The sequence below is a fragment of the Chelonoidis abingdonii genome, chromosome 3, assembly GCF_003597395.2.
Source record: "Chelonoidis abingdonii isolate Lonesome George chromosome 3, CheloAbing_2.0, whole genome shotgun sequence".
NCBI classification, from domain to species: domain Eukaryota; kingdom Metazoa; phylum Chordata; order Testudines; family Testudinidae; genus Chelonoidis; species Chelonoidis abingdonii.
The window spans coordinates 175,264,096-175,288,925 of record NC_133771.1 but is presented as its reverse complement, the minus strand read 5'-3'; the positions used below and the strand labels follow the sequence as shown (position 1 = coordinate 175,288,925).

Below are 24,830 nucleotides of genomic sequence, written 5' to 3'. Positions count from 1 at the left end.
GTAAAAAGGATAAAGAGGTAAATGGCTGAAAATGATCTGTATGTCCGAAAAGACGGAGTACAGGGTTTTTTTATATAATCCCAGATCACTTGCATTGTGTAGATGAGCTGATTGTACTTTTAAGAGCTTTAAATTGAGTGCAATTTTTTATGTAGTTATGGGGTTACCAGAGAGAGACTAAATTTTAGTCCCTTGGGCATAAAATAATTGTATGATGTGTGCATGGGCTATTGTGATATTCAGACATGTAAAGGGTGCCAATCTAACTTAAGTAAGAAGCCCTGAGTTCGCTACAGTGTTCTCGTAACCAGTTCATGGTTTTCTCCACTGGTGTGATTTATAGTTGGTTTTACTTTTAACTCTTCTATGAAAGAGGGAGTACTGCCACCTTTCCAGTGTCTTGGGCTTCTACATTTGGGCCTGGTCTACACTGAGGGGGGGCGCGAGCTCAGTCAATCTAAAAACGAAAATAGCGTAGTTGAAGTCGACGTACTTAGAACTACTTACCGTGGTGTCTTCACTGCGATAAGTCAATGCTGATGCTCCTCTGCCTACACTTCTCACTCCGGTGGAGTAGCGGAGTCGATAGAAGAGTACTCGGCGGTCGATTTATCTTGTCTTCATTAGACACGATAAATCAACCCCCGCTGGATCGATCTTTCCAGAGGTAAGTGTAGACATACCCTTGGCTGTGTTCCTTGCCCCCATTTTCTTGACCTGTGTGAGGCTAGTCATCGCTGTGCAGGTGTCGAATGGGAGAAAAGGGGATGGTACTCCACACACTCTTTCCCCACAGCTCCAGAACTGCTGGATCATTCTGTTAAGACGGTCAGCTGTGAAATAGTTAAATTTTGACAGTTAAATGGAGGCTTGAGAGTCACAACCCAAATTATATTTCCACACTTCTCAGCAGTGCCCCTTGTTTGTCTGCAGTCTGAGAGACACCAATCAGCAGGTATTCAGTTTGGCTAGCCAGTGCAATTGAATTTGTTTGGCTAACTGTTCAATGATCACTGCTCAGGTTATAGTTGATATATTACACTGACCATTTTGAGGTTAGATTTAGTCAAAAATATATTGTTTGGCTATTGTTGCCCTCAAGCCATGCTGAATCTGACTTGATTTTGCCACTTTTATCCTAAGAATCAAACTGCCTGATGTCTAGATGATGGTACTTCGTAGTTCCTTATCTGATTATTTATAGTGGCTATGATACCTACTGTTGAGGAGGTCAATACATTTGTGCCACTTGTTCAAACAATTTAGTATTTGCAATAACGGTTTTGTTCATAAAATTACTCTTTATAACATAGGTGTTGCTACTTTCAGAAAAACAGAGTGAAACCTGTATAAAGGACAGGGGCGGCTCCAGGCACCAGCGCTCCAAGCGCATGCCTGGGGCGGCAAGCCACTGGGGGCACTCTTCCGGTCGCCGCTGGGGCGGCAGGCAGGATGCCTTCGGTAGCTTGGCTGCGGAGGGTCCGCTGAAGCCGCGGGTCCAGCGGACCCTCTGTGCTTGGGGCGGCAAAATGTCTAGAGCCACCCTTGATAAAGGACCACCCTTAGAAGGCATCCTGAGGCTGCATATCTGGCCTGATTCTTCAGTGCTTTGCACCCAGTATAGCCATATTTATCATGCAACACGGGATCATGATGTCCAGCCATCTGGATTTGGTAACAGTTGACATCCACTTTACACAGGTGTAAATTACTACCCAGAATGCAAAGCCGTGGAGTATCAGGCCCATTGAGTACTATTCTGTGTCTGTGAGAAAACTACTTTTCACTGATGTTCTGTCTCCCTTGAGTGGTCCTTTAAGTTTCTGTGTAATGGAAATGTACACTTCCAAGCTGACTTCTTAACACATTAAATTGTTTACCAAACAAACGAGTGATTTATAAGAACTGCTTTTCTAATCCACAGAGAGACCGAAACCGTGCTGAACTCCTCGATTTCCTAAACTCTGCCTTGTAATGGAAAGAGTGCCGAGCAAGGACTTGTAAATCTCCCAGGCCAACCAGTCATCCTGCCTAGCAAAACACAAAGGAAACTCAGGGAAAAGGGCACCATTTGTGACAAGACCAGACTCTTGTGCTGTGAAGACAATCAGTGTCCTTTGCAACTGGCAAAATGAAGACTTACTGCAAAGTTGTTTATTAATATCCACGTCCCCCTTTTGAGATCCTAAAGTAATAGCCAAATTGCAATGTTGTATGAGTGCTTAAAATGTGTTGCTGATGATGATCTGAAGTGAAATGACATTATTGTACTTCAGCGTATCAAATACATCCCAGAGCTGCATGCAGAGCATACTCATAATTTCAAATGTCTTTAACATTTGTGATAGCTGAAACTTAGCAGAGTACTAGAAGAAATAGGTGTTTCTGTATATATCTTTCTTAGTAGTGATTTTATTTGTTCTAATGACCACGATGTCTCTTCGTGAATAGTACATCTACAGAAATGAATATCTTTTTTAACAATCGTCTTCAATATATTGCTTTCTCAAAAAGTTTGAGACTCGAGCCTTCTCACGGGTGTTTATTACCATTTGTCAAAGCTTGGTAATAAATTTATAATTAAAATATTCTAGAGTAATAAAAACATTAGCTGAATATTTTTATTCAGAACCAGAAGCAGAAAGGACTCCTCCTTTGGCGCAGATCAGTTATGTGTTGAACACTAGTGCGCACACTTCTGATGTCTAGATTGCTACACATTCTGACTTCTAATCACTCTTATGGGTGCCCAGGCTTCAGGGAGAGAGGCCCCAGTGTACGTTGCAACAGTGCTAAGAGCAATTGACTTCAGCAGGAGATTCACATGTAGAATGATCATACGATACATGGGTCCTAGTTCATACACACAGGCAAAAACAGTTGGGGCTGAGTTTGAACAAGGGGACCACGGTATGTGACGTGTGAAGAATCACAGCAGGGTGCCAAGGAGACTTTGTGAAACTTTCATACAATCCAGAAGCCAGTTTTATAAAGTGTTTGATGTTAAAAATGTGTATATGGATTCTAATAACTAGAGTATTATGATTTAACAAAGCACTTATGTCCATCCCCATTCAGAATAGTACTTAAGTGGGGTGCTTAGTCCCATTGGCTTCAGTGGGGTTTAAGGACATGCTTAAATGCTGTCCTGTACTGGGGCCTAGGGAGGCAGACTGGGGATGAGGAAATCTAGGTTCTGTTCCTTGGTCTACCACTGACCTGTCACTTAATCGCTTTTCATTTTCCTATTGGTAGAACGGGAGTGATAACATTTATCTGTGTAAAGTGCTTTGACTCCCGTGGATGAAAAGTACTGGTGAAGTGCAAAGTAGTATGGAGTAGCACTAACCTCTTGGTCATTAAAGTTGAAACTGGCTTTTCATTATAATCCTGATTTCCATCCCATTCCCATAAGAAACCAGTGTCCCTGCAGTTTCACAGGCACATTGTATGGAAGGCTAGAATTGCTCTGGGAAGTATCAGGGGAAAACAGAATTTTAAATTAAAGAGCTGTTTTTGAAACTCCCCAGTGGGTTGACTTTTTGCAAAAAACTAGTTTTCGGCTTCACGTATCTCCAGAATGGCTTGGCCTACAAACTCCGTCTTTGTCTTGTCTTGTCAGCCCTGCTGGGGAGAGCTTAGCTGTTTTTGGAAAGGGGGGGTGTTTTGTGGGGAGTGGAGATTTGGGGGATTATTGGGATAAATACAAAGATGGGGTATACAGATCCAGCACCACAGCTCCCTTCCCCGCCTTATGAGAACAGGGGTATGAAGAGGTAACACTGAAAGGTGAGGTCAGACTCCTGGTAAATGTCCAACCCAGTTCGGAAAGATCAGGAAGAAGCTAGTAGGAATTCGGGAAAGTGACCATCTTGCTCATACAGGGCTGCACTTCTTTTTAAGCAGAATATTTGGGTATTTCAGATCCCATCTTAAATAAGCCATTCTGTGCAGTTTTGCTCTGGGTTTGTGATGTTGTGCATTGGGGTAGCGTAAAGAAAGACTGCACAGGGGAAGCCCTGCCTTAATAGCGTGGTATTGTAGCGTTTCTCTTTGTGGTGCTGTATCGCCATCCCCAAATGCTCGAAATCTTGAGTCAGGCCCCCAGAAAGAGATTTAAAAATAATTATTTGGGGAGTCTTTTTATTTGCCTGTTGTTGGGGTGTTTTTGAGCCTTCAAGGTTCACCCTGGTCACAGTTCCAAGCTTTTCTCTGCTAGGAACAGAAATATTTTTTTTAAATGAATTCTGAGCTTTTTGTGTGAGAGTTTAAGGCCGGGAGGGATCACCAAATCACCCTGTCTGACCTGCATATCACAGCCCACTGCCTACCAGCTGTTCATACTCCTTATGTCCAGGAGTTGGGGCTTTAAGTGAAGTGTACATTGCAAGAGCTGGCAACATGGGTTTATCTTCGTTTCCTGTTACCAAGGGCTGCCATGTGGGCTGTATCCACGCACAGCTGTTTTCACAGTTATATGGCACAACCATCTAAAATATTTTTGAAGGTTTGTAAATATCAACATTCATCTGCAGGTCAGTGTTGCTGCAACAGCTGGCTTGAACTGGAGGTGGGGGGCATGTAATGTAGGGTAAGAGATCTGGATGAAACTGGAAGGGACTAGAATGATTGCGTGCGTGGATGAGGGCTGGAGAGACAGAGTCTGGGTATATAGATGGGTAGTATGGAGCATTCTTGAATGGGAACAAAAGCTTCCTACATCCTTGCACCATCACCCCTCCTGGGGATCACAGCTAAGCTAACCCCTAGATTTAAACTTTTGGCACTTAATAAAAAAAAACAAATTTCCAAACATAAATCTGAGTTTCAATCTTACCTTTTTCATTATGTTTCTGTGGAATCCAGCTGCCACCACCCTCCCCTCAGTTTTTTCTTTACAAACTTCCTAGCCCTCTCCCTCCCCCCCTTTTAAAAATCATTTTAGGAACTTTTTGAATACTTGAAGAGTGAAGAGATTCAGCCAGGTCCTAATGGGAATACCATCCTCTACCATTTACTCTTACCCCATTCTGTTTGCATTGGCCATACAACCTTAACTTTGCCCTACCTTGTGCAAAAAATAAAAGTAGAGATTGAAAAAAATTACTGGGAACAGAGAGTGTCCCATTCAAAGCCCCCACTTCCACTATACCATAGCACAATATGTACTACAACTTCATCCTGGACCAACTCCAGCAGAGAACTCTGACACAACTTAATGTTCCCAGGGAATGCATTCCTCTTGAAATCCTTACTTAGACATGTGGGCAGGTTTTCAAAAGTTCTTACCCAACAGCTAAGGCTGGATTTTCAAAAAAGCTTCTCTCTCTCATTTAGGCACTAAATGAAATGGCTAGAATTTAAAACATGCGTAATTCTCCTCAGAGCAGCTGGATGCTAACCACTGTTGAAAATTCATCCATTCCTTTTCAGGTGTCTAAATGGGAGCTGCTGAGCACAGAGCTCTTGAAAAATCTGGGCCTCAATAAAACCAAAAAAAGGAAATTTCTGTCTATATCCAACTGCATATTTCCATGATAGAATGAAACAAAGGAACATAGATGTGGGAGTCATTGGGGTGGGAAGATCAGGATTAATGAAAGTTTATTTAGCAGTGAAGAATAGCATTTATTCTTGCTCAGTTCTATAAAACAACCCAACTATTTAAAAGGTGTAGATTTTTTGTAAAAGAATTTTTTGTGGAGGGAGGGGTGTGGGTGTTAATGTGACTATAATGAAACATACTTCCAGACTTTAAACATTTTTTGTTTTGTTTGGGAAGACATTACTTTGCAGTGTGTAAAATATTTCTTGATGCAGAATCAACAGTACAGATGCACAATGCTTAAATTAATCTACCATGCATTATTTGAGGGCAAAAGAATCTGTACTTTTTAAAAAATGAAAATTTGCTGCCAATAGTTAATTTTCAAAGATACTGTTGTTTCCGTTGGTGACAGTTCTGAAGTGCCCCAGCAGAGGGCATCATTGCCCATTTGAAGCCTGGGAACGTTTTAAGACTTGCAAGTGGTTTTTTTTTCTTTTTTGTTATGAAACTGAACAACCCCTGCAATTTGACTACAAGGCCGTGATCCTGCAAAGACTTGAGCACATATTGCTTTTTTGTGCAACCTTTTCTAATGACTTCCTGTGATTTTTAACCCAATTTGTCGTTATTTCTCCACTGTTGGTTGTACTATTGAGACCAGAGCCCTCTGGGTTATCTCTGATTAATGGAGGGCAGAGTTAGAACCCAATATTGGTTTCAAAATCACTGTTTTTAACTAGAATACATCTGCAGCATAATAAACAGCTGAGCTCTATCTTTAGGGCCTTCGAGCTAGCAAGGGAATATGAAGGGCCAGATTTTCAAAAGAGTTCAGTTCCTATTTAGGCACCCAAGTGGAGTAGCTAGATTTTTCAAAAAGGGCTCAGTACTAGGGGCTGAGCTTTTTTGGAAATCCGGACTTTGCTGTTCACCATCTGTTTAACAAACCATTTCAGGCTTCTGCCGCCATCTCTATATGAGAACTGGATAAATAGCACGTAGCAATGGAAACAATGTCACATCTCAATTTAATGCAGAGCTGGACCAGTGAATATCATAAAGTAAAATGGCAGCCTTTTTCTGCATGATGCATCATTTGGTAGTAGAAAAGGGAGACGTGTGTGAGCAAACCTGTGCTAGAGATGGCGCATGCCTGCAGTTCAGCTTCCATCACTGGTACCACAAGTATAATCACACACAGATTTTCCTAGCACAGACATAGGCCAATGAGCACATGTCGCAGCAACAGGCACTTCAGTGAGCGCAAAGGGTTGTAGCTAGAATTGTATAGTAGGAGTGAAAGCCAGCCTGGCTTTCAGTCATTGGAAAGGATCCTGTCACTACAGCATGCTGCAATTCAGGATTACAGCAGGACCAGTGATCTTAGCACAGAGCTCAGCCATTTCTTTGGGAAGATTTCCACAGTTGAGGAACAACAGACTGGCACCTTTAAAGGGTGAGCTCTTTGGGGGGCAGGGACCAGCGCACTGGGGCCCTGACCTGGCCTCTAGGCACTTCCGGGATAGGAAGATGAAGTAATACTCTCCAGGCTTAGCTGCACTGGTGCAGAAAAGCACATACACGTTTTCTCCCATGCCTCTGCTATGCCAGTCACTGCGCAAGGTTAGATTATTTGGAAAAGCTGAACTGTAATTGTGACTGAACTATGGAGGTTCCCCTTGTATTAACTAGAGTGTTATAAGGGGGAAGAAAGGAGAGAGAGCTCCAAAATTCATTAATTTATAAAGCTGAGTCACACAACTTTCATAAATCATCACCTGTTTCACTGCTTACATTAGAGCCTCCTCCCACTCCATCGCTGTCCTTATTAAGGCCCCTGAGCCTGTAAATATTTACACATGCGCAGCACAACTTCAGAGGGACCACTCACCTTGTTTAACATCAGCCAGGTGCACAAGTCTTCGGGGTATCAGGGGCTGAGACAGCCCTTAGTGTTTACAATCTGTTACTATATATGGGCCAGATTGTGGCCCAGTTACGGTGGCTGCACAAGGAAGTAAAGCATCCTTTGTGCCAGTGATCCACACCATGGTAGGAGCACCAGGAGGGTGGCAGGCTCTGTAGGGCTGCTACCACTCCACACTGTAGGTGGGACTGGGCAGGGCTTTGCAGGTCCTTCCATTGCATGTGGAGCAAGCAAAACCAGGAGCCACCCAGAGTCACTATCTGCTTCCCAGGCTGCTCCTGGGGCAGCCCAAGCGTTCATTGCCCCTGGCTGGGCCACTTGGGCTCTGTGTGAGCTCTGTATGTACAATGCCTAGCACATCGGTGCCCTGGTTCTGGTTGGGGGCTCTAAGCACTACTACACGGTTAATAACAACACATGCTAGCGCCCAGGAGCAAATACAACCACAGCAGTGACTTTAATGAGCACGAGGTTAGAGTAAAACCATCAGTTTCCTTTCCTCACTAGCCCATTTTGAGGTGCACTGATTAACGCACAGATCTGATTGGAAACAGCTTCTTTAAGATTTAAATGCTGGGTTACAGCTGTAAACCACTTAGCTTCAGCGAACATCAGCTCCTTTGCAGTTGTTTAATCCCAGTTCTTTATCGCCTTAAATCTCAACAGCTGTCTGCTTCCCTGGACACAGTTTGTGTGGAAGGGTGGCGCACAGGCATGGCACGTTGGATGGGGCCTGTTACTGTTCAGTCATTCACTATACTTAGTTGGCACTATAAATGTGCATGGCCCTTTGCAAGGCAGGAAGCCCTGGTCCTTGCTCCAAAAAGGCAAAGCCAGGACAATGCTGCTAGATGATGGGAGGGCCTGGCTTGCAGGGCTAGGACCATGTGGCTGTCTGGATTTGGCCTGCATGGCTCGTGGTGATTCTGGCTTTATTTTGAGCCTCACATGATGTTTAGGTTCACAAGGGGGATTTGGACAAGAAAAAGGAAGGGGAAGTTGTTTCGGGGCAGGGGGCGGGAGAACACAAATTCTTGAGGTTGAGGGGCAGAGAAGAGGAAGGGAAGGAAGAGGTGGCAGCAAGAGCAGAGGCATAACAGACTAGGCGGCCAATGAAATGTGCAGAGGGCCTTGGGAGGTGGGAGCAGGGGCAGAAGCAGACACCATTAGCCAGGATGCGAAACGTCCCAAACTGTTTATGGCTGCTAATAACCAACTCGCACAATATTTGATGTTTTGCCGAACACTCGTTTCTCCCCTTCCCCAGCCTCCTCTTGTAAAGTGACGCTCACGGTGAGCTTGACCCAGCTAGCAAAGGCCCTGCCTTTTGGGCTATACCAAGCCGACGTGCCTAAAATCCTATGCCCATCAACGGGCATCTACTGTCGCCTACTGGCTCTATGCCCAGCCTGACCTGCCCAGCCACGCAAGCTTTTCCTGTACCCAAGGGGTGCTGAGTTTGGCCTTAAATGGCCAGTGAAACCCTCTTCAAGCAGAGGCAACGTGTGGGGGTGGGGGTCACATCCCCTCCCCACCCAATTTGCTGCTTGGCTCATAATGAGCGTGTGCACACGGTCTGAACGTGCTCAGTAACACGGCTGAAGCCGGCAGCCTTCATTCTGCCCCTCACTATGCTCAGACATGGCTTGTCGCTAGCCCCGGTGGTGGCATCTGTGCCCTGCTTGGTGGTCAGGCTCAAACAGGGCTAACAGTGAGGGGGGAGGGTTGGTGGCATTGAATGTTTCCCCTCCTCCCCCCACACCCAGTAGCAATGGGGAAGGAAGTGCAGGGGGCACTCACAAATACGCTGGGTTTGACCCGCCCTGTCTCTGGCACGTGTCCCCCTCCTGCTGGCATGAGGAAGCGTTCTCCTACCTCAGAAAGCTATTTGTTTTAATGCTCACAAGAGCCATGGTGGCATCAGCTCCACCGCCCGCTGAGCCCCCTGCCAGCCCTAGACTGAAATCCCAGACCCATGGAAATCAATGGGAATTTTGCCATTGGGTTCAATAGGATTTCACCCCTGGTCTCAGCTCTTCAGAGAAACTGGGGCCCCCTCTGCATGCGGCCAGCCTGCTGACTGAATAGGGCAGCCCATGGTACCGCCATCCTGCACAGCTTTCAGCATCGCTTCAGGAACCATCAGCTTGGGGGCTGGCAGTCGTGTCTCCCCTCCCCCCCAACACACGCACACACACACACACAATCTCTTTTAGGCTCGTACTGCTTAGAGTGATTCCTGAGGCTGGGGAGGAGGGGGTGGGTCCAGCGAGGCAACTGACCTATCCTGGCTGTACAAAGCTTGGGAGTGGCTCTGAGGCTTATTTGTGCTCTTATGCCAGGGCAGCTGTTTAGTGGGGTGTAATTAGGAAGGAGCCTTATGTTCAGTGTGACAATATACTTACAGTCATAAATTCCAAGGCCAGAAGAGACCGTTGTAAGGCCATAGACCTGCCCCCCCAAGTAATTCCCACGGCAGCACTTTTAGAAAAACATTCAAGCTTGATTTAAAAATGGCCAATAACAGAGACTCCACCATAGCCCTGGGTAAATTGCACCAATGGTTAATTACTGTCACTGTTAAAAAAATATTTCTTCTTTCCAGTCTAAATTTATCTAGCTTCACCTGCCATCCAATGGCTCACGTTATGCTGTTCTCTGCTATATTGCCGAGCCCATTATTAAATATGTTCCCCATGTAGGTACTTGCGGACTGTGATCAAGTCACCCCTTAACCTTCTCTTTGTTATTCTAAATACATTGAGCTCCTTGCACTATAAGACATGTTGTTTACTCCTTTAAACACGCTCGTGTCTCTTCTCTGAACCCTCTCCAATTTGTCACCAGCCTTCTTGACTGGTTGGCACCAGAACTGGACACAGTATTCTAGTAGTGGTCACACCAATGCCAAACACAGAGGTGAAATAAGCTCTCTACTCTGATTTGCGATGCCCTTGTACAACATTGCGACTAACATAAAAGAGTCAAGTATCAGGGTAGCCTTGTTAGTCTGTACCCACAAAAACAATAAGGCGTCCAGTGGCACCTTAAAGACCAACAGATTTATTTGGGCATAAGCTTTCGTGGGTAAAAAACCCACTTCGTCAGATGCAAGAGTCAAGCAGCTCCAAGCTACTGCTGTTAAAGCTCTCAGCTCTCCAAAGAAGATGATCTAGCAGATGTAGTGTGGGCATTGCTGTCTGGATTTCAGTGGGGCTGCGTACCCACAGCTCTCATTAGTGTCAATGGGTGGTGTGAAAAACATTGTGTGTCCATTTCAATGGCTTAAAATCAGGCCCTCTATGATTTTGTGGAAGAAATAAGTGTAACATTTATGGGCCCATGTGATGACTTGGCTGTTCCCCCATCCCCAGCCAGCACAGCACAGCAAATCTCCTCCAGGAGGAGCAACGTTTGTGCAATTTAGGGCACGGCTGGCTGTTTCTGAGGTAAAACAAGCTGGACATGCCCTAACTAGGCTCTTTATAGCTGTGACTGTGTTGGCGCCAAGAAGGGAAATCGCTATGGGCTTCACGGGAGCCAGGAGCTGGGCACAACAGCCACACACCCAGGTCCCCTCATCACCGCCTCTCTTCAGACACGTAGCGGAGGCAGCTGAGAGTGGTCTGATGGGCCAGCTCCAGCCCTCCAGCCCAGGGTCGTCTAAGCCTATTATTCATGCCAGGGATGAATTTGACACTTTGTTTATTCATTCCTCTCTAAATGGTTGATCTCGCCCAGTGATTGGACTTCCTCCCACATTTTGGCATCTGAGAGCCCGTTGATATCAGAGGCTCAACTGGAAGCCTAAAGAAAATTCTGAAAAAGGTAAGCTGAATGTTTGTCCTGCTGAAAAGGACGAGTTGTGTCCTTCTCTGGGAAATAGACACTGTGGTTAGAAAGAAGGAATGGTCTAGTGGCCTGACATTGACCTGGCAGCCAGGTTCTCCTGTGCTGTAACCGCAGGGCTGATGTGGACTCCAGCTGTGGGTTTGAGCAAGCCTCTGAAACTTTCTGTCCTGTCTCTCAAGGGTGCTGGGAGAGCTACTGCTAATGTAAGTCTGCGGTGTACTCCAATGGTGTCGGTACTAATATAGTTTCCTACTACGAGACTGAGTACATGGCAGACACATTCTGTATTGTAATAACAGCTGTATATCAACACCCCTCTTTGCTCAGAAATCCATCACATATTGCCTTGATACACCCAGTACTAAAGGTGCCAATACAGAACATGCCTGTGCCTACAAATGACTCCAGTGCCATAGGATGCAATCCAAGAGCATTTAATACAATAGAAGGTTTTGCTAAAACATACAAAAGTTGATTATAGGGTTTTTAAAGTGTTTGGATTAGTGCTTTTCTGTTAGGTTTTCTTGTTCCCTCTCCAGTGAGTGCACACATACCAGAGAGCTAAGACCAAGCTACTTCTGTCCTCAAAATTTATATCTTAAAACAAATGAACAAACATGCACTATCACATGTAACTACACACAGAACACCAGGTCACAAACCAATGATCTGCTTGTCAGATTTTCAGCTCTCTCTGACCCCGAGTGGAAGTAGCCCAGCTCAAACTGGATCTAATTTTTGGAAGTCCTGAGTTTCATTAACAGAGCCAGAGCCTCTGTGCTTTCTCTCTTTAGGAGGGCCATGCATCTGATAAGAGATCAGCATTTCCAGCACTGTTCTAAAATGGGCATCTAGCCAGAATACTCAGCCCAGCGTGGTTCACATAGAGTGGATGTAGTGTAGGAGCTATTCCAGCACATACTTGGGCAGCTGCTGAAGATTTGGTCCTGGCCTTAGTTTCTGTTGTCCTCCCTCAGCTCTGCTTTTAGCCTGTGATTTGGGCATGCGGCGTGCTGATGTAGGAGGGTCCTGGAGACACGCTGCATGCACCAGGCTGTTTGCGCTGTGTCCTTTCCCTTCTCTGTCGACTGCCCACAGCACTGCGGGACCAGCGTCAGTGGCTTTGAGCCTGTGAGTAAGAGTTTGGCAGACCAGACCCTCTTCATGTAGCGCAGTCAGGAAGGTGGCCATTGTCCCATATCCCAGCCATATTTGATGCTGTCCCTGTGCCTGTGAGAGAAGAAGGTCTGTGACCCATGCACTCCAAACTGCTCTCTTCCGGCACCCAGTGGGGCAGGTTTCAGATTAGCTGCCCCCTCTCTCAACAGACAGCATGGCAAAGCTATAGCCAGAACTCTGGGAGAGCACAAGAGTTTTCTGAAGCAATGGAAGATGGTTTGAGGGCACAAAAACATCTCTCTTTCTAGTCAGCCACACCATTAATGTTCTAATTCTATGCCGCAGAAGTCAGACCTAGCACCGCACAGTCCTTCCCCTGGGCCATCCCAGCCCCTTGAACGAGTGGCCCAAAAACACCCTGTGAAACTCAAGCTACAGCTAGCAAAAGCTGCTTTTTATAATATCCACACATGCCCCCCGCTCACCTCCCACCTGAGGCTACGTCCACACTAGGAGCACTTTACCAGTATAGGAATACCAGTCTACTACACCAGCAAAGCTCTCCTAGCGTGGGGTTTACCCGCTTTACCAGCAAACCTGCACTTTGTCCCAATATAGTAACCCCCCCTAAACTAAACAAGCTACCCCCAAAAACGAAACAAGCCACGCCCCCCTCCCCCATGAACAAAACAAGCTATTCTGGTAATAACATTATCACAGTACAAATTATTCCCTAAGAAAAATTCAGGTTTCTGCTTCAATTGTTCCTTTTAAAGCTTGACTAAAGCCAGCTAAAGGGCCAAACGTGCCCTTGCTGTATGCAGCCATGACCCTACGGACCTGGCTGAAGCTGCGCCTGGTTTTGCTAATAGTAAATGTAAGCCAGAATTCCTCAATAGCTCGGTGTAGCCCTTCTAATAGGCTAATGGGCAGATTGTTTCCCCAGGACTCATCCATGGAAGGGCCACTGCACACAGGGCCACTCCACTAATCATCCTGCGGGGGGGCGGGGGGTAGTGGGAACCAACTGCTTCTGAAGGAGTTTTCCTCCCTGCCCTGTGCTCCAGGGGGGGTCCTCAGGAGGCAGTGCGAGGTTCTGTATGTATTTGTACAGGGAGAGGTTGAGCAAGGGGCATGAGTGTTGTCGTGGGTCATGGTAAAGCTACCTGAGTTAACATAGCCTGAGACTGCATTATCTTCTCCAGGGTACCCATATGGTGCTGCCCACCCCACAGAAGGAGTTCTCGGGCCATGTGCCAGTGTGAGAAACCCCACTGCCAGGGAGTAGGCTGGAGGGCAAACGGAGAGTCCAGCGACACAGGGCCCTTGTGTGAATAAGCTTCACCTTCAGTCAATATCTGGTGATAAGCAGGTTCTGGGAGTGGGGCAAACCCTCCTTCCATCATGCTGATCTGGGTCAAACCTCCCTATGCAAAGCTTGCAGGGAGACTCTTTCCCTTATGTCCTTCCCTAGGAGTTTTCCCACTGGCTGAAGAGACCCTAGATGTTAAGCGTTAGCACTGATGCAACATCAGAGACTTTTCAGACAGCAGAGCCAGTCCTCTCACTAGGAGTTCTCCCTAAGGGTGGCAGGTTGAGCCCACTCAGAAATCTACATTGGCATTTTCCTGCATCTTCAAAGGGCCAATTTCAGAACTTCTATTTTGCTATAGTCTGAGATTTTTTTTCCCCTTGAAAAGATTTATTGCCTCACTGGCCATCAACTCGTTATATAAAGAAAAGCTCTCTCCTTAATATCCAGGACAAAAAAATTATGAAATGAACCTAAATTCCTTCCCTACAGTGGAAATAAATCAAGTGAGCAATTTGTTGGAATGACCTCTAACACTCTGGGACATAGAAAGATCCCTATAAGTGAATACTGATTTTTCCCCCCTGGTTATATACTCCAGTAATCTGCTTTCAGACTCAGCCTTGCCAGTCATTTCAATGCATCTACTTATTAAATGGAATATGAGCTGCGGCACTTACTGGAATTGCCTGGGAGTCTCAATATGAGACAGTTTTGATCCAGTTGGGTTTTAATACTTGGGTTTATAACCTAATCTCTCCTTGCAACAAAAATAAAAATTAAGAGGAACTCAGAGGATTTTAATGGAGCCTCAAATGTGCACACACACCCTTGAATGTGTGCAGTATCTACACGTGCCAGAGTCCATGTTTGTGCATGCAGACAGCATGTGCCTGCAAAGCTGGTAGCTCGACATCTGACTGACCTGCACATGCAAAAAAAGGTGCATGCATAAAACTGAGCGTCCACAATTCTATGCAAAAATCGGTTGCTATGGAAAATGTGACCCTCATTCTAGGAAGTTTGTCTTCTATTTTGCATGAAGAGACAGATTATTTTACAATCAAACAGAGTGGAAATATGCTGGAATCAGTGTTGATTTAAGAGGCTTTGCTATAGAACTGAGATGAAGAGAGTTTAATGTCATGTCTGTCTCAAACAGCTAAATTAGGGACCCTGAGTCGGTGGGTCAGATCCTGCAACCCTTGCTGATGCATGTTCACATGAGTAATCCCATTTAACGCAATGGGGTTACAAGTCTCACGTGGTTGAGTGCACTGCATTTGCAGACAGCCATATAGAAGGTTCAGAGGGTGGTGGTAATGCACCATGCACCAAACTGTTCTCCAATGAGCAGAAACAATAAAACTGAAACAAGAAATGACCATCAAGTTACTGTAAACCACTAAATTATAGCCAAAGCTAATATGATAGGTGACAGAGACTGTGTGCATCACCATCTGTCACTATAGCCACAGCTCCCAGGACAGAGACAGAGGTGGACAGAAAGAGAGAGAACTGGGATGAAGGTGAAATAACACATGGCTAGATAATGGTTAACTCATTCTTTAAAAACCAAACCAGCTCGCTCTCAGACCTCATTCTGGTTATTAATAGAGTCAGTAATCCTTGGCACTCCTAAACTCCGGCATACTCCATACTCTTCTGGTTGGCTCAGTGCCTCGCTCCACGTCCTCTGAAATGGTCTTGATATTGCTGCTGAATGGGGAAATCCTGGTCCGGGATTTAAATGTCATTAAAGACAGGCTGGTTTTGTGCTTTGTGTTCCACTGCCGTGCAAGCTTCTTGGCCTCTTCTTCCTCTTTGATTTTCTCAGTGGCTTCCTGCAGGACAGAGCGGAAGAGCCGGGCTACTTCCTGTACCTCTGGCTCGTATTCAGCAATAAGTTGCCGGAATCTGAAAAAGTACAATCAATGGACAACTTTAATTTTTAAAAAGCTGAGCCTTAGTCCACAGTTTGATACAGAAATTCAACTTCCATTGGGAATGGGTTTGATCACTTTAATTTGGGGTGGCTACCCCTCTGATAAGACAGTTGTTAGTCCAATACCAATTTGGTCTGTGCTGCAAATCAGAGTGTATTTATAATAATGCTTCTATGGTACCTTTTCAGGGAGGATCTCAAAGCAGTTTACAGACACTAATGAATTTAGCCTCACTACAATACTGGAGGATAGAGAGACAGTATTATTTCATCTGAGAAGTAGGAAAGCTGAGGCACTGAAAAGCAGAGTGACTTACCTAAGGTCACACAGTGAATCAGTGGCAGAACTAGGTGTAGAGCCCACGACTCCTGACTCCCAGTCCTATGGTCTAACCACTAGGCTGTGTTCCCACCTGCACCTGGAAAGCATGTAGTTCCACTCATCTGATTCTCATACTGGTAGCATCTATATTGTAGTTCTAGTTAAATGCTAGTGAATTACACCCATGAACAGACAGACTTAACTGTTTAATGATGAGAACTTCATATATTTAATAAAACCAAAACTACATGATGCCTATAAAGCATTTGTAGATTCTTCTATAGAATTTAATAGTGATAAAAGCAATAGGCTTCTATAGAAATTAAATTTGATGCTGAAGAAATTGTCCTAAATTCAATGACTTTTTGGAACAGTTCCTTAATGCAGTAAACAAAGCCCTTATAAACTTTGACTATCAGAGGTGCTGAGAACCCCTGCACACTCCCAGCTGGACTGAGAGGGTCTGATTCCATCAACCCATACTGACATGAGTGTTCAGGATGCACATAAGCTGCACGTGCTTTTAACATTTAAAATAATAAGCTGAACCGACGCAGATGCAGGGACTGAACAAGTGGGGGAATGGGCGATGCTTATGGGTTAATATGTGAAGGTGTTAATTGACAGAGACAATGTTGCTGGCACATTGGCAAAGTGTTGAGTTTAAGGAGTGTCCTTAGGCTGTGTTCTTGTCTCTTTGCTAGGTCCAGCTAGCAAATGGATTTACGTATAGTCAGAAACTGCCAGAGATGGGACTGTCCAAAAATGATGTCTTTTCAACACCAATGAACTAGGCTCAGCATGGAGGAAAAGTGCCCTCAAGGGATCTTTCACCCCACAGAAATGAATTTGATGATACATTCTTGGGTTAGTACTCAGAACTCAGATTAGTACAACTGAAATAATTTTCTAAATCAAACTAACTTCTCACGATCCTGACTATCGGTTGGACAGTGTGGCCAACAAGACTAGGATGGTCAGTTTCACTTCTGTGTTTTCATGAACAACAGACGTCTAGAGCATTTGAATAGGAGCATGTTTCAATGAACATAGACAACCCCAAAGCCTGTTTTCACTGACATTTAAAAAAAGATTGAAATAATTTATCTGAGGTTTCGTTCTTTTTAAACAAAATGTGAATGCAGATTTAGCTACTTGACTCTGCCCATTAAAATGTCACATTAGGGGCACATAAATGCAGCAAAAGGAATTGCCAAGTGTGACACGTGGCTAGAAAGGGTTAAACATCCTGCAAAATAAATAATCCTCAAAAGACATGTGGGAAGATAATGTTTGTGGTTTTGTGTATCAGAGATCAAAAGAACATCCTAGAATTTAAATGAATTGTGAACATGGGATATCTCAGTATTCATCTCTCTTTGAAATGTAGTGTGAATGGTAGAGGAACAAGCAAATTGCCTTATGTTAATTCTATAGCTAAGTACCGGTGATGGACCCCCTTAAAAGTCATGCTTTTGAACTCCAACTTGTCAAAAAACATGAAATTGTGTAAAAGATCCTTGGGTCCTGATTCTATCATCTCAGATCTGCTTAGGCTTCATCGGGGAAGTTTGAGTTGCAAGACTGAGGTCCTAGTTATGCTGGTATGCCCTGAATATGATATTTGGACATTGCTATAACCTATGAACTATTTCGGAAAGAACTCTTTGCAACTGCAAAGCTCACTATCTATGCTATGAATCTGAACCTTACTGGACTGAACTCATGTCGGTAAGTATATTGATCTTTTAACCATACTTACTCTCTGTTGGTTTTTAATAAATTTTAGTTTAGTTAATAAGAAATAGCTGTCGCGTGTATTTGGATAAGATCTGAAATATTCAATAACCTGGGAGATAATGTGTCTGATCTTTTGAGAGTGGTGGAATCTTTTCTTTTATATGATGAAATAAGATTTATAGACATTTTCATCATATTTGGCCTGGGTACCTGGATGGGGGCCTGAGGCTAGATCACTTTAAGGGAACTGTGTTGTTTGGAGTTCTGAGTAACTAGTGAGGTAATAAAGAAGCTGTTTTATGCTGGTTTGGTAAATCTAAGTATTGGAATATCCACCAGCTTTATGGGGATTGTCTACCCCATTCTTTGCAGTTCACCTTAATTGAGTGACTATAGCTGGACTCCACTGGGACTCCGGTCACACCAAGTAAGGGGTGTTCCTAGATATAAGGTACAAAATGTATATGTGGAACAAAGAGGTAACTATTTCTCAGTAGGAAGAGTGGGCAGCTTATTACAGGCTAAAGACCTGAGGTTTATATGTCCTATTTGTGCTGCTGCTGGACAAAAATATATATATTAACCATGGCAACTTGTGCATCACAGGAGAGACTGCTTTTCCTGAGACAAATCGGCACCTGGAACTGTTTATTTTTAACCAGGAAGTAAATATCAACGAGCAGAACTTTTTTCTCCGCAATGTCACTTTCTGTGACACAAGGGCTAGTTATTTGCAAAATTTTATTGTCCTGTTAATTTTTTCCATTTTCAAAAAAAAAATGTATTGACTATTCACCAGTCTCGGATCCTTTCCTCACGCGCACCTCCAAGTTTAATTTTTGTTGCTTTGGCTTCTTTAAGGAGAGTTCAAGACTGGATAGGGAGCTTCAATTCATCTTACTTCTGTGCTTTCTTACGTAAAGATAGATTCCTAGTTTTACTTTCAGGCAGAAATCTGGTTGACTATTCATTGAGAAGCATGCAGGATTGGGCCCGAATTTGCGTCGCTGTTGTCGAGGGATCTAGGTGTATCAAGGAATATCAGACCTTCGTGTCAGGGTGCTTTGCCATATCAGTCCTTCTCATTTCAGATGTTTAGAATGGGTTTTTGCATCTTTTTCTTTGGTACCTTTCCCCTTTCTTCAGGCACATTGACAGACACGTTCTTCTGAGCAACAGAGTAATTGTACAAACTTCAAAATTCTGACAGTTTTCCAACACAAGAGGTAAGGATGGAAGAGGGAGTCAGGAACTTTCCAGCTTCACGAAACTCTTACTGCCCTTCATCTAGAACTTTGCCAAGGAACTAATGCTTAGGGCGGCGGTATGTTACAAAACTGCTCCTCTGCTAAGAAGAAATCTGGCATGGCTCCCCAGTCTAGTTAAAGGGAGCGTGCCAGGGAAAGCCTCACACAACAGCCAGAGGGATGAAGTGGTCAAGACAACTATCGTTCTCATGCCAAGAAAAGACCAGAGACACTTGCACAGAGTGGCTCAGAGCGAGTGTTTAATCCACCAATTCCAGGGTCCCTGATGTTGTCCCCCCCTAATAAATTTTGGGTTTCCTTACATATCAAAAACAAGGCATGACAGAATCATCAGGACTGAAAGGGAATCTTGAAGAAGTCATCTAAGTCCAGTCCCCATGCACACTACAAGGCAGTACCAAAGTATTATCTAGGACCAATCATGAACTGGACGTTATGTCCAAACTACCTCTTAAAAAATCCAAGGAATGAGTGGAGATCCCAACAACCTTCCCATAGGCAATTTAGTCCAGTGCTTAACCACTCTTGACAGTTAGAAGAAAGTTTCTTCCTTAATGGTCCAACCTACAATCGCTCGCTTGCCTGCAGTCTGAAGCCCATTGCTTTCTTGTCTTTCATGCCTCAGAGGTTAGTGAGAACAGATTTTTCCGCCCTTTTTCTCCTTGTTAACCTTTTTTATGTACTTTGAAAAACTCTTCATTGTTCCCCTTGCTCAGTTCTTCTCTTCTCCTCCCCGCCCTCCTCTAACAACCATAGTTTTTCAATTCTTCCCTTATAGGTCATGTTTTTTCCTAGACCTTGTAATGCATTTTTGTTTGTCTTCTTCTGCGGCTTTCTCCAAATATGGTCGCTCAACATTTTTGTTGCTCTTCTCTGGCCTTTCTCCAATTTGTCCACATCTTTCCTGAAATGTGGCGCCCAGAATTGGACACAGTACTCCAGTTGAGGCCAGAGTAGACTGGAAGAATTACTTCTCGTGTTTTGCTTACCTGCTAATATATTCCAGAATGTTGCAAAAAAAGTAAACATCAGTGTTACACTGGTGACTCATATTTAGTTTTTAATCCACTACGACCTTCAGACCCCGTTCTGCAGTACTCCTTTCTAGGCAGTCATTTCCCAATTTATATGTGTGCAACTGATTGTTCCTTCCTAAGTGGACTGTTACTTATCACCTTATTGTCTTCTAGATGTTTGCAAATTGATTACTTAATTATCTGCTCCATTATCTTTCTGGGTACTGAAATTAAGACTGGTCTGTAATACCCCAGGTTGTCCTTATTTACCTTTTCACAGATTGGCACTATATTTGCCCTTTTCAAGTCCTCTGGAATCTCTCCCGTCTTCCATGACTTTTCAAAGATAATCAGTAAGGGCTCAGAGATCTCCTCAGTCAGCATCCCTGATGCCATTCAGAATTGCTCTCGGTGCATTCCTGAATCTTTTCTCAGATATGGAGACCATCATATACTAAGTATTTCCATGCTGGTATTAGTCAGATTAGCAGGAGTATCAGTCAAAGTGTGGAATGCAATATTGACTGATCCAGCAGTACTAGCTTTGGTGTAAAAGGTGTGACACAGAAATGGTGGTAAGACTGTTCACAAGGCACAGAGATTGTTACACTAGGACTCAGAGTTCTAACATGCAATTGTTCAGTGGAATCAGGGTCACAATTCTTCTAGGCTGGATTAACATCCTAGTGTTCTGTCAGAGAATAATTTCAAAGCAGACAATCCTTTATGGTTAGCAAAACCCCTCATGCTGAGTAGGTAACAGCATTTTCTTACTCATCAGAAGATTACATCTTTATTTACAAAGTCTAATTTGTGAACAAAGCTGTTCTTTAAAATATCTGAGGTTAAAGGTAGTTTCTTAGGACAGGTAATTGTCCAGTGGGAGTTGGTGTTAATTCAGGTTGTGCTGTACGCCAGCCCGTTTTGTGAGAAATGCACTAACTTTGCCTGCTTATGTTCGTTCAATGATCCCAATTCTGAAACACACTTAAGCATGAATTAGGCTTCACTTTAACTATATGTTTTGCTGGGATTTAAGAACTTGCTTGTAGTTATGCAGATACTTAAGTGCTTTGCTGAACTGGGGCTATATGTTGTTTGAATTGCTTAAATAAACTCTTAAACTGCTAAATGCTGATGATAAGCCACTAGTTGATTCCCGAATTTATTTTGTTAAACAACATTTTGGTTATACTTTGTGGCAATAAACAGCTTTACTGTAGAAAATTACTTAACGTTCAAAAGATTGCATTGTTCATACCAACCTCTACTCTCCAAACAAATCAGTTTTGCAGCTAAGCCAGTAAACTATAAGCAAATAAACTTTTGATCTCAGTAAACTATATAAATCTGCTTCCTTTTTTATAATCCTTACTAAATTATAACCCTTGATACCTTAGTTTAGTAAAATTTGATTTGCTCTTACGTATGCAATTTTTTACATTCCTCTCCATCTTGGACAATGTAAAGAGAGTGGGTGGTTTCACTTTTGTTTCTGGTTAGTTTCACTTTTGGCAAGAGATGAGCGAAACAGGCAGTGATCAGATCTGGATTAGGGGTAGGTTTGAAGTTCAAGAGCAGTGAAATCCAACAAGCTGTTCTTGCACAATCACAGATCCAACTGTGGAAATCTTGTGAGATCAGCTATGCTCCTGAAAATTTCACCATTGTGGGATGCATCTAAATCATCCCATCTAGGCTAACGTCAGCATTTCTAATGTGCCTATCACTCTAGCAACTGGGTACTAGGATCAAAATCATAGGGCCAGTGCAGTCAATGGCAAAACTCCCATTGACTTCACTGATGCCAAGACTTTACCCTCAATATATAAAACAGGTCTCTTTTGGTTTTGAATTCAACCCAGAGCAAAACTGAATGAGGTAAGTTTATGTTGGAAAGAGATGAATCAGAATCCCCTGGAATTTGATGGAAAAGATAGTTGAATTTCAGGTTTCATTTTGGGCCTATTTCTAGATCCCTCTTGAATTTGAAAAGGAAAAAAATACACCGAAGAAACATATCTGCAAGGAAACCCCGCTATAACGCACCCCGCAATAACGCGAATTCGGATATAACGCGATTATAAGGTGGCTCCAGCCGCCCCACGCCAAAAAAAAAAAAAAAAAAAAAGCAGCCGGAGCACCACGGAAGCACAAAAAAGGAAAAAATAAAAAAGGAAAAAAAAGGGCTGGAGCGCCGCTGTAGAAAAAAAAACAAAAAATTCAATGTGCCTTCCCCACTGCCTCTTCCATATCTACCAAATATCTAGCAAAAACTCCTGGTTGCCTTTGCTAGATATCAGTCAAATGATGACTTGGGTGACCATATGTAAATCACATGGTCTTTTGGAGGAGCACATGGCATTGCTGACAAAAGATATAGGATTTTTTTTCTTACTATTGACTCTTAATTTAGCAGTTCATTCACATTATCAAAGGAAGAGACCTGCACAACAATAGCAAATACAATGAACAGAATGAAACCTGCAATTTTATGACATGGCTTCTAACAATGGAGTCTGACTATTATAATCAACTCGCTGAGTATCAAAAAGGGACAGTAGCCCTTCAAATGCCTGAGTTGGAAGGAAAAGCTATTGTGCAATCCTGATGAACCTTTTATCTGCACTTCACTCTAAGATGTTATCAGAATTGTATGCTGTCGCTCAAAGGCTCCTCTTCTAAGCTACAACTGTTTGTGCAGCCTCTGAATTTACAATTACAAGTTTATGGGTCTTTTTAAATGCAAGATGATTATTTTACAAGCAGTTGTGTTTAAACTAATGGTGATCTTTATACTCATGGTATGACAGAATGTTATGGGATGCTCTTGAGAGGAAGGATTGAGAGTGAGATGATCTTGAGATTAAGTCACTGGACTCAGGAGCTCAGAGCTGAATTACCAGCTCTGCCAAAGATATCCTGTGTGATCTTGGGCAAGTCACTTACTGTCCGAGTTTCTGCCCCCCATTTGTAAAATGGGGACAACACATACTTTGTCTGTCTCGTCTAATAGTTTGTAAGTTCTTTAGGACAGGGAGTATCTCTGGCTCTGTGCGTGGACAATGCCAAAGGGCACAATGGGCCTTGGCTGGCACCTCTAGGTGATATTGTAATACAATTAATGATGATGATGATGGATCCTTTTTAATAATGAAGGTTACATCCCATTGTCCTTAGTGGCAACTGCTTCACAAACACAGCCAACTAGTACTAGGGAGCAGATGTATTTACTGCAATGTAGGGACAAGTCCTGAACAATGCTGAGCAGGAGCCACAGAAGTCAATGGAAGATGCAAATGCTCAGCTCCTCTTGTGAACTGACCCAGTGAGAAAATGAACCGTGTTGTAAGTCAGACTAATTTTGGCCTTACACATTAGAAGATGGGAGCCTCTAGTTTCGCCAGTAACCACCCACTGCCATCACAGGAAGCCAGTCTCATGGGATACGCCCATCTGCCAAGGATTCTTGCGCAGTCCTCCAGAAGCGGAGAAAAGAGCTCAGGTTCTGTTCCTTCCTGTGTGGTTTATAATGGTTTCTGTGTTCTGGATGTGAATGAGTGTATGACCAGTGCTGTTTTGAACGGTTCTGCTTTCAGATGAATAATACTGGTAAAACTCTGCAGGGGCCAATTTGGCCATTTTGGTTTAAACCATCAATAAATCCTTGACACTGCCATCACCTGGGAGCCCTGCAAGGGAACAGAGGAGCCTCTGACAATCTCCCCGTCCCATCCCACGGGAATGAATCAACTTCCCCACTGGGGGAAGAGGAGTGCCCCCCGTCTCCTTGCATTTGCAGGAAGGATCCATGGACAGCTGATCCCATTGGGCAGCAGCAGAAGGTCCCCAGGGTGTGCTGTGGCTCACTTCCCTGCATTGCTGGCACTGGTGGCCAGAGAGAGGGAAACAGGAGAGCAGTTAACCACTTTGGGATATACGTTCAGTGCTTGTAAAAAGGTATAAGCTCCTCACTTCCACCCCCCTGGCCAATCTTTTGTTTCCTAATTAAAACAATGGGAAATGTATCTTAAAAAAAAACGAAAAGGGACAGAGGCTCAGGGCCTGATTCTCCTCTTACTTGAATCAGTTTTACTCCAAGGTAAGTGCACTACTCACTGGAGTCACTCCTGATTACACCAGGCTCGCTGCATTGACTTCAGTGGAGTCACTACTGATCTGCACTGCACTCTTAAATAGGAAGAGAAACAGACCCCATCTTTAATATCAAATGTAAATAATTCTCTCTCCTCTCAAGCTTGATGCCCTATTATAGATTCAGATCTATTTCAGCCGATCTGAAGCCATCCGCACAATAGGAGAGTGATGTGATTGCCACACTGGCTGACTCAACAGTGAGCAGAGCTTCCCCCAGCCAGTGGCTGGGCAGACTGTGTGCATCTTATAGGTCTCAGTTAAGCCAAAATGGGCATCCTGCTGGTCAAAACACTATTTGCTCATTCTCAGCCTCTCTCAGCCAGAAGTTGCTTTTGCAGCAGGAAATACTTTCGTCTCTCACCTCTGTATTAACAAACTTTGACCCTAAACGATTAGATCTCTGTTCCCGTAACCTCCCAGGCTACTTCCACTTAATTCTGCTTGAAATTATCAGCTGTAGTAAATGGCAATAAATATCAGTGTGATCGTACACGTAGTGTTGCTTTCTGACTGTGAATTTGAGGTTCTCATTATAAAAATGAATAATGAATAATACTTAACACTTCTATAGTACCTTTCATCTGAGGTGTCTGAAAGCACCAAACATTCATTGATTCTCATAC

General features: G+C 43.8%; 1 protein-coding gene across 1 annotated transcript in view; it reads right to left on the bottom strand.

Annotated features, from left to right (window-relative positions):
• Positions 1-13,079: 13,079 nt before the first annotated feature.
• Positions 13,080-24,830, bottom strand: part of RD3 (RD3 regulator of GUCY2D) — a 46,940-nt gene continuing 35,189 nt past the window's right edge. The window contains exon 3 of the mRNA XM_075064350.1: positions 13,080-15,675. Coding sequence (XP_074920451.1) covers positions 15,378-15,675 — 298 coding nt within the window. The 3' untranslated portion in view covers positions 13,080-15,377. The remainder of the gene's footprint in view (positions 15,676-24,830) is intronic.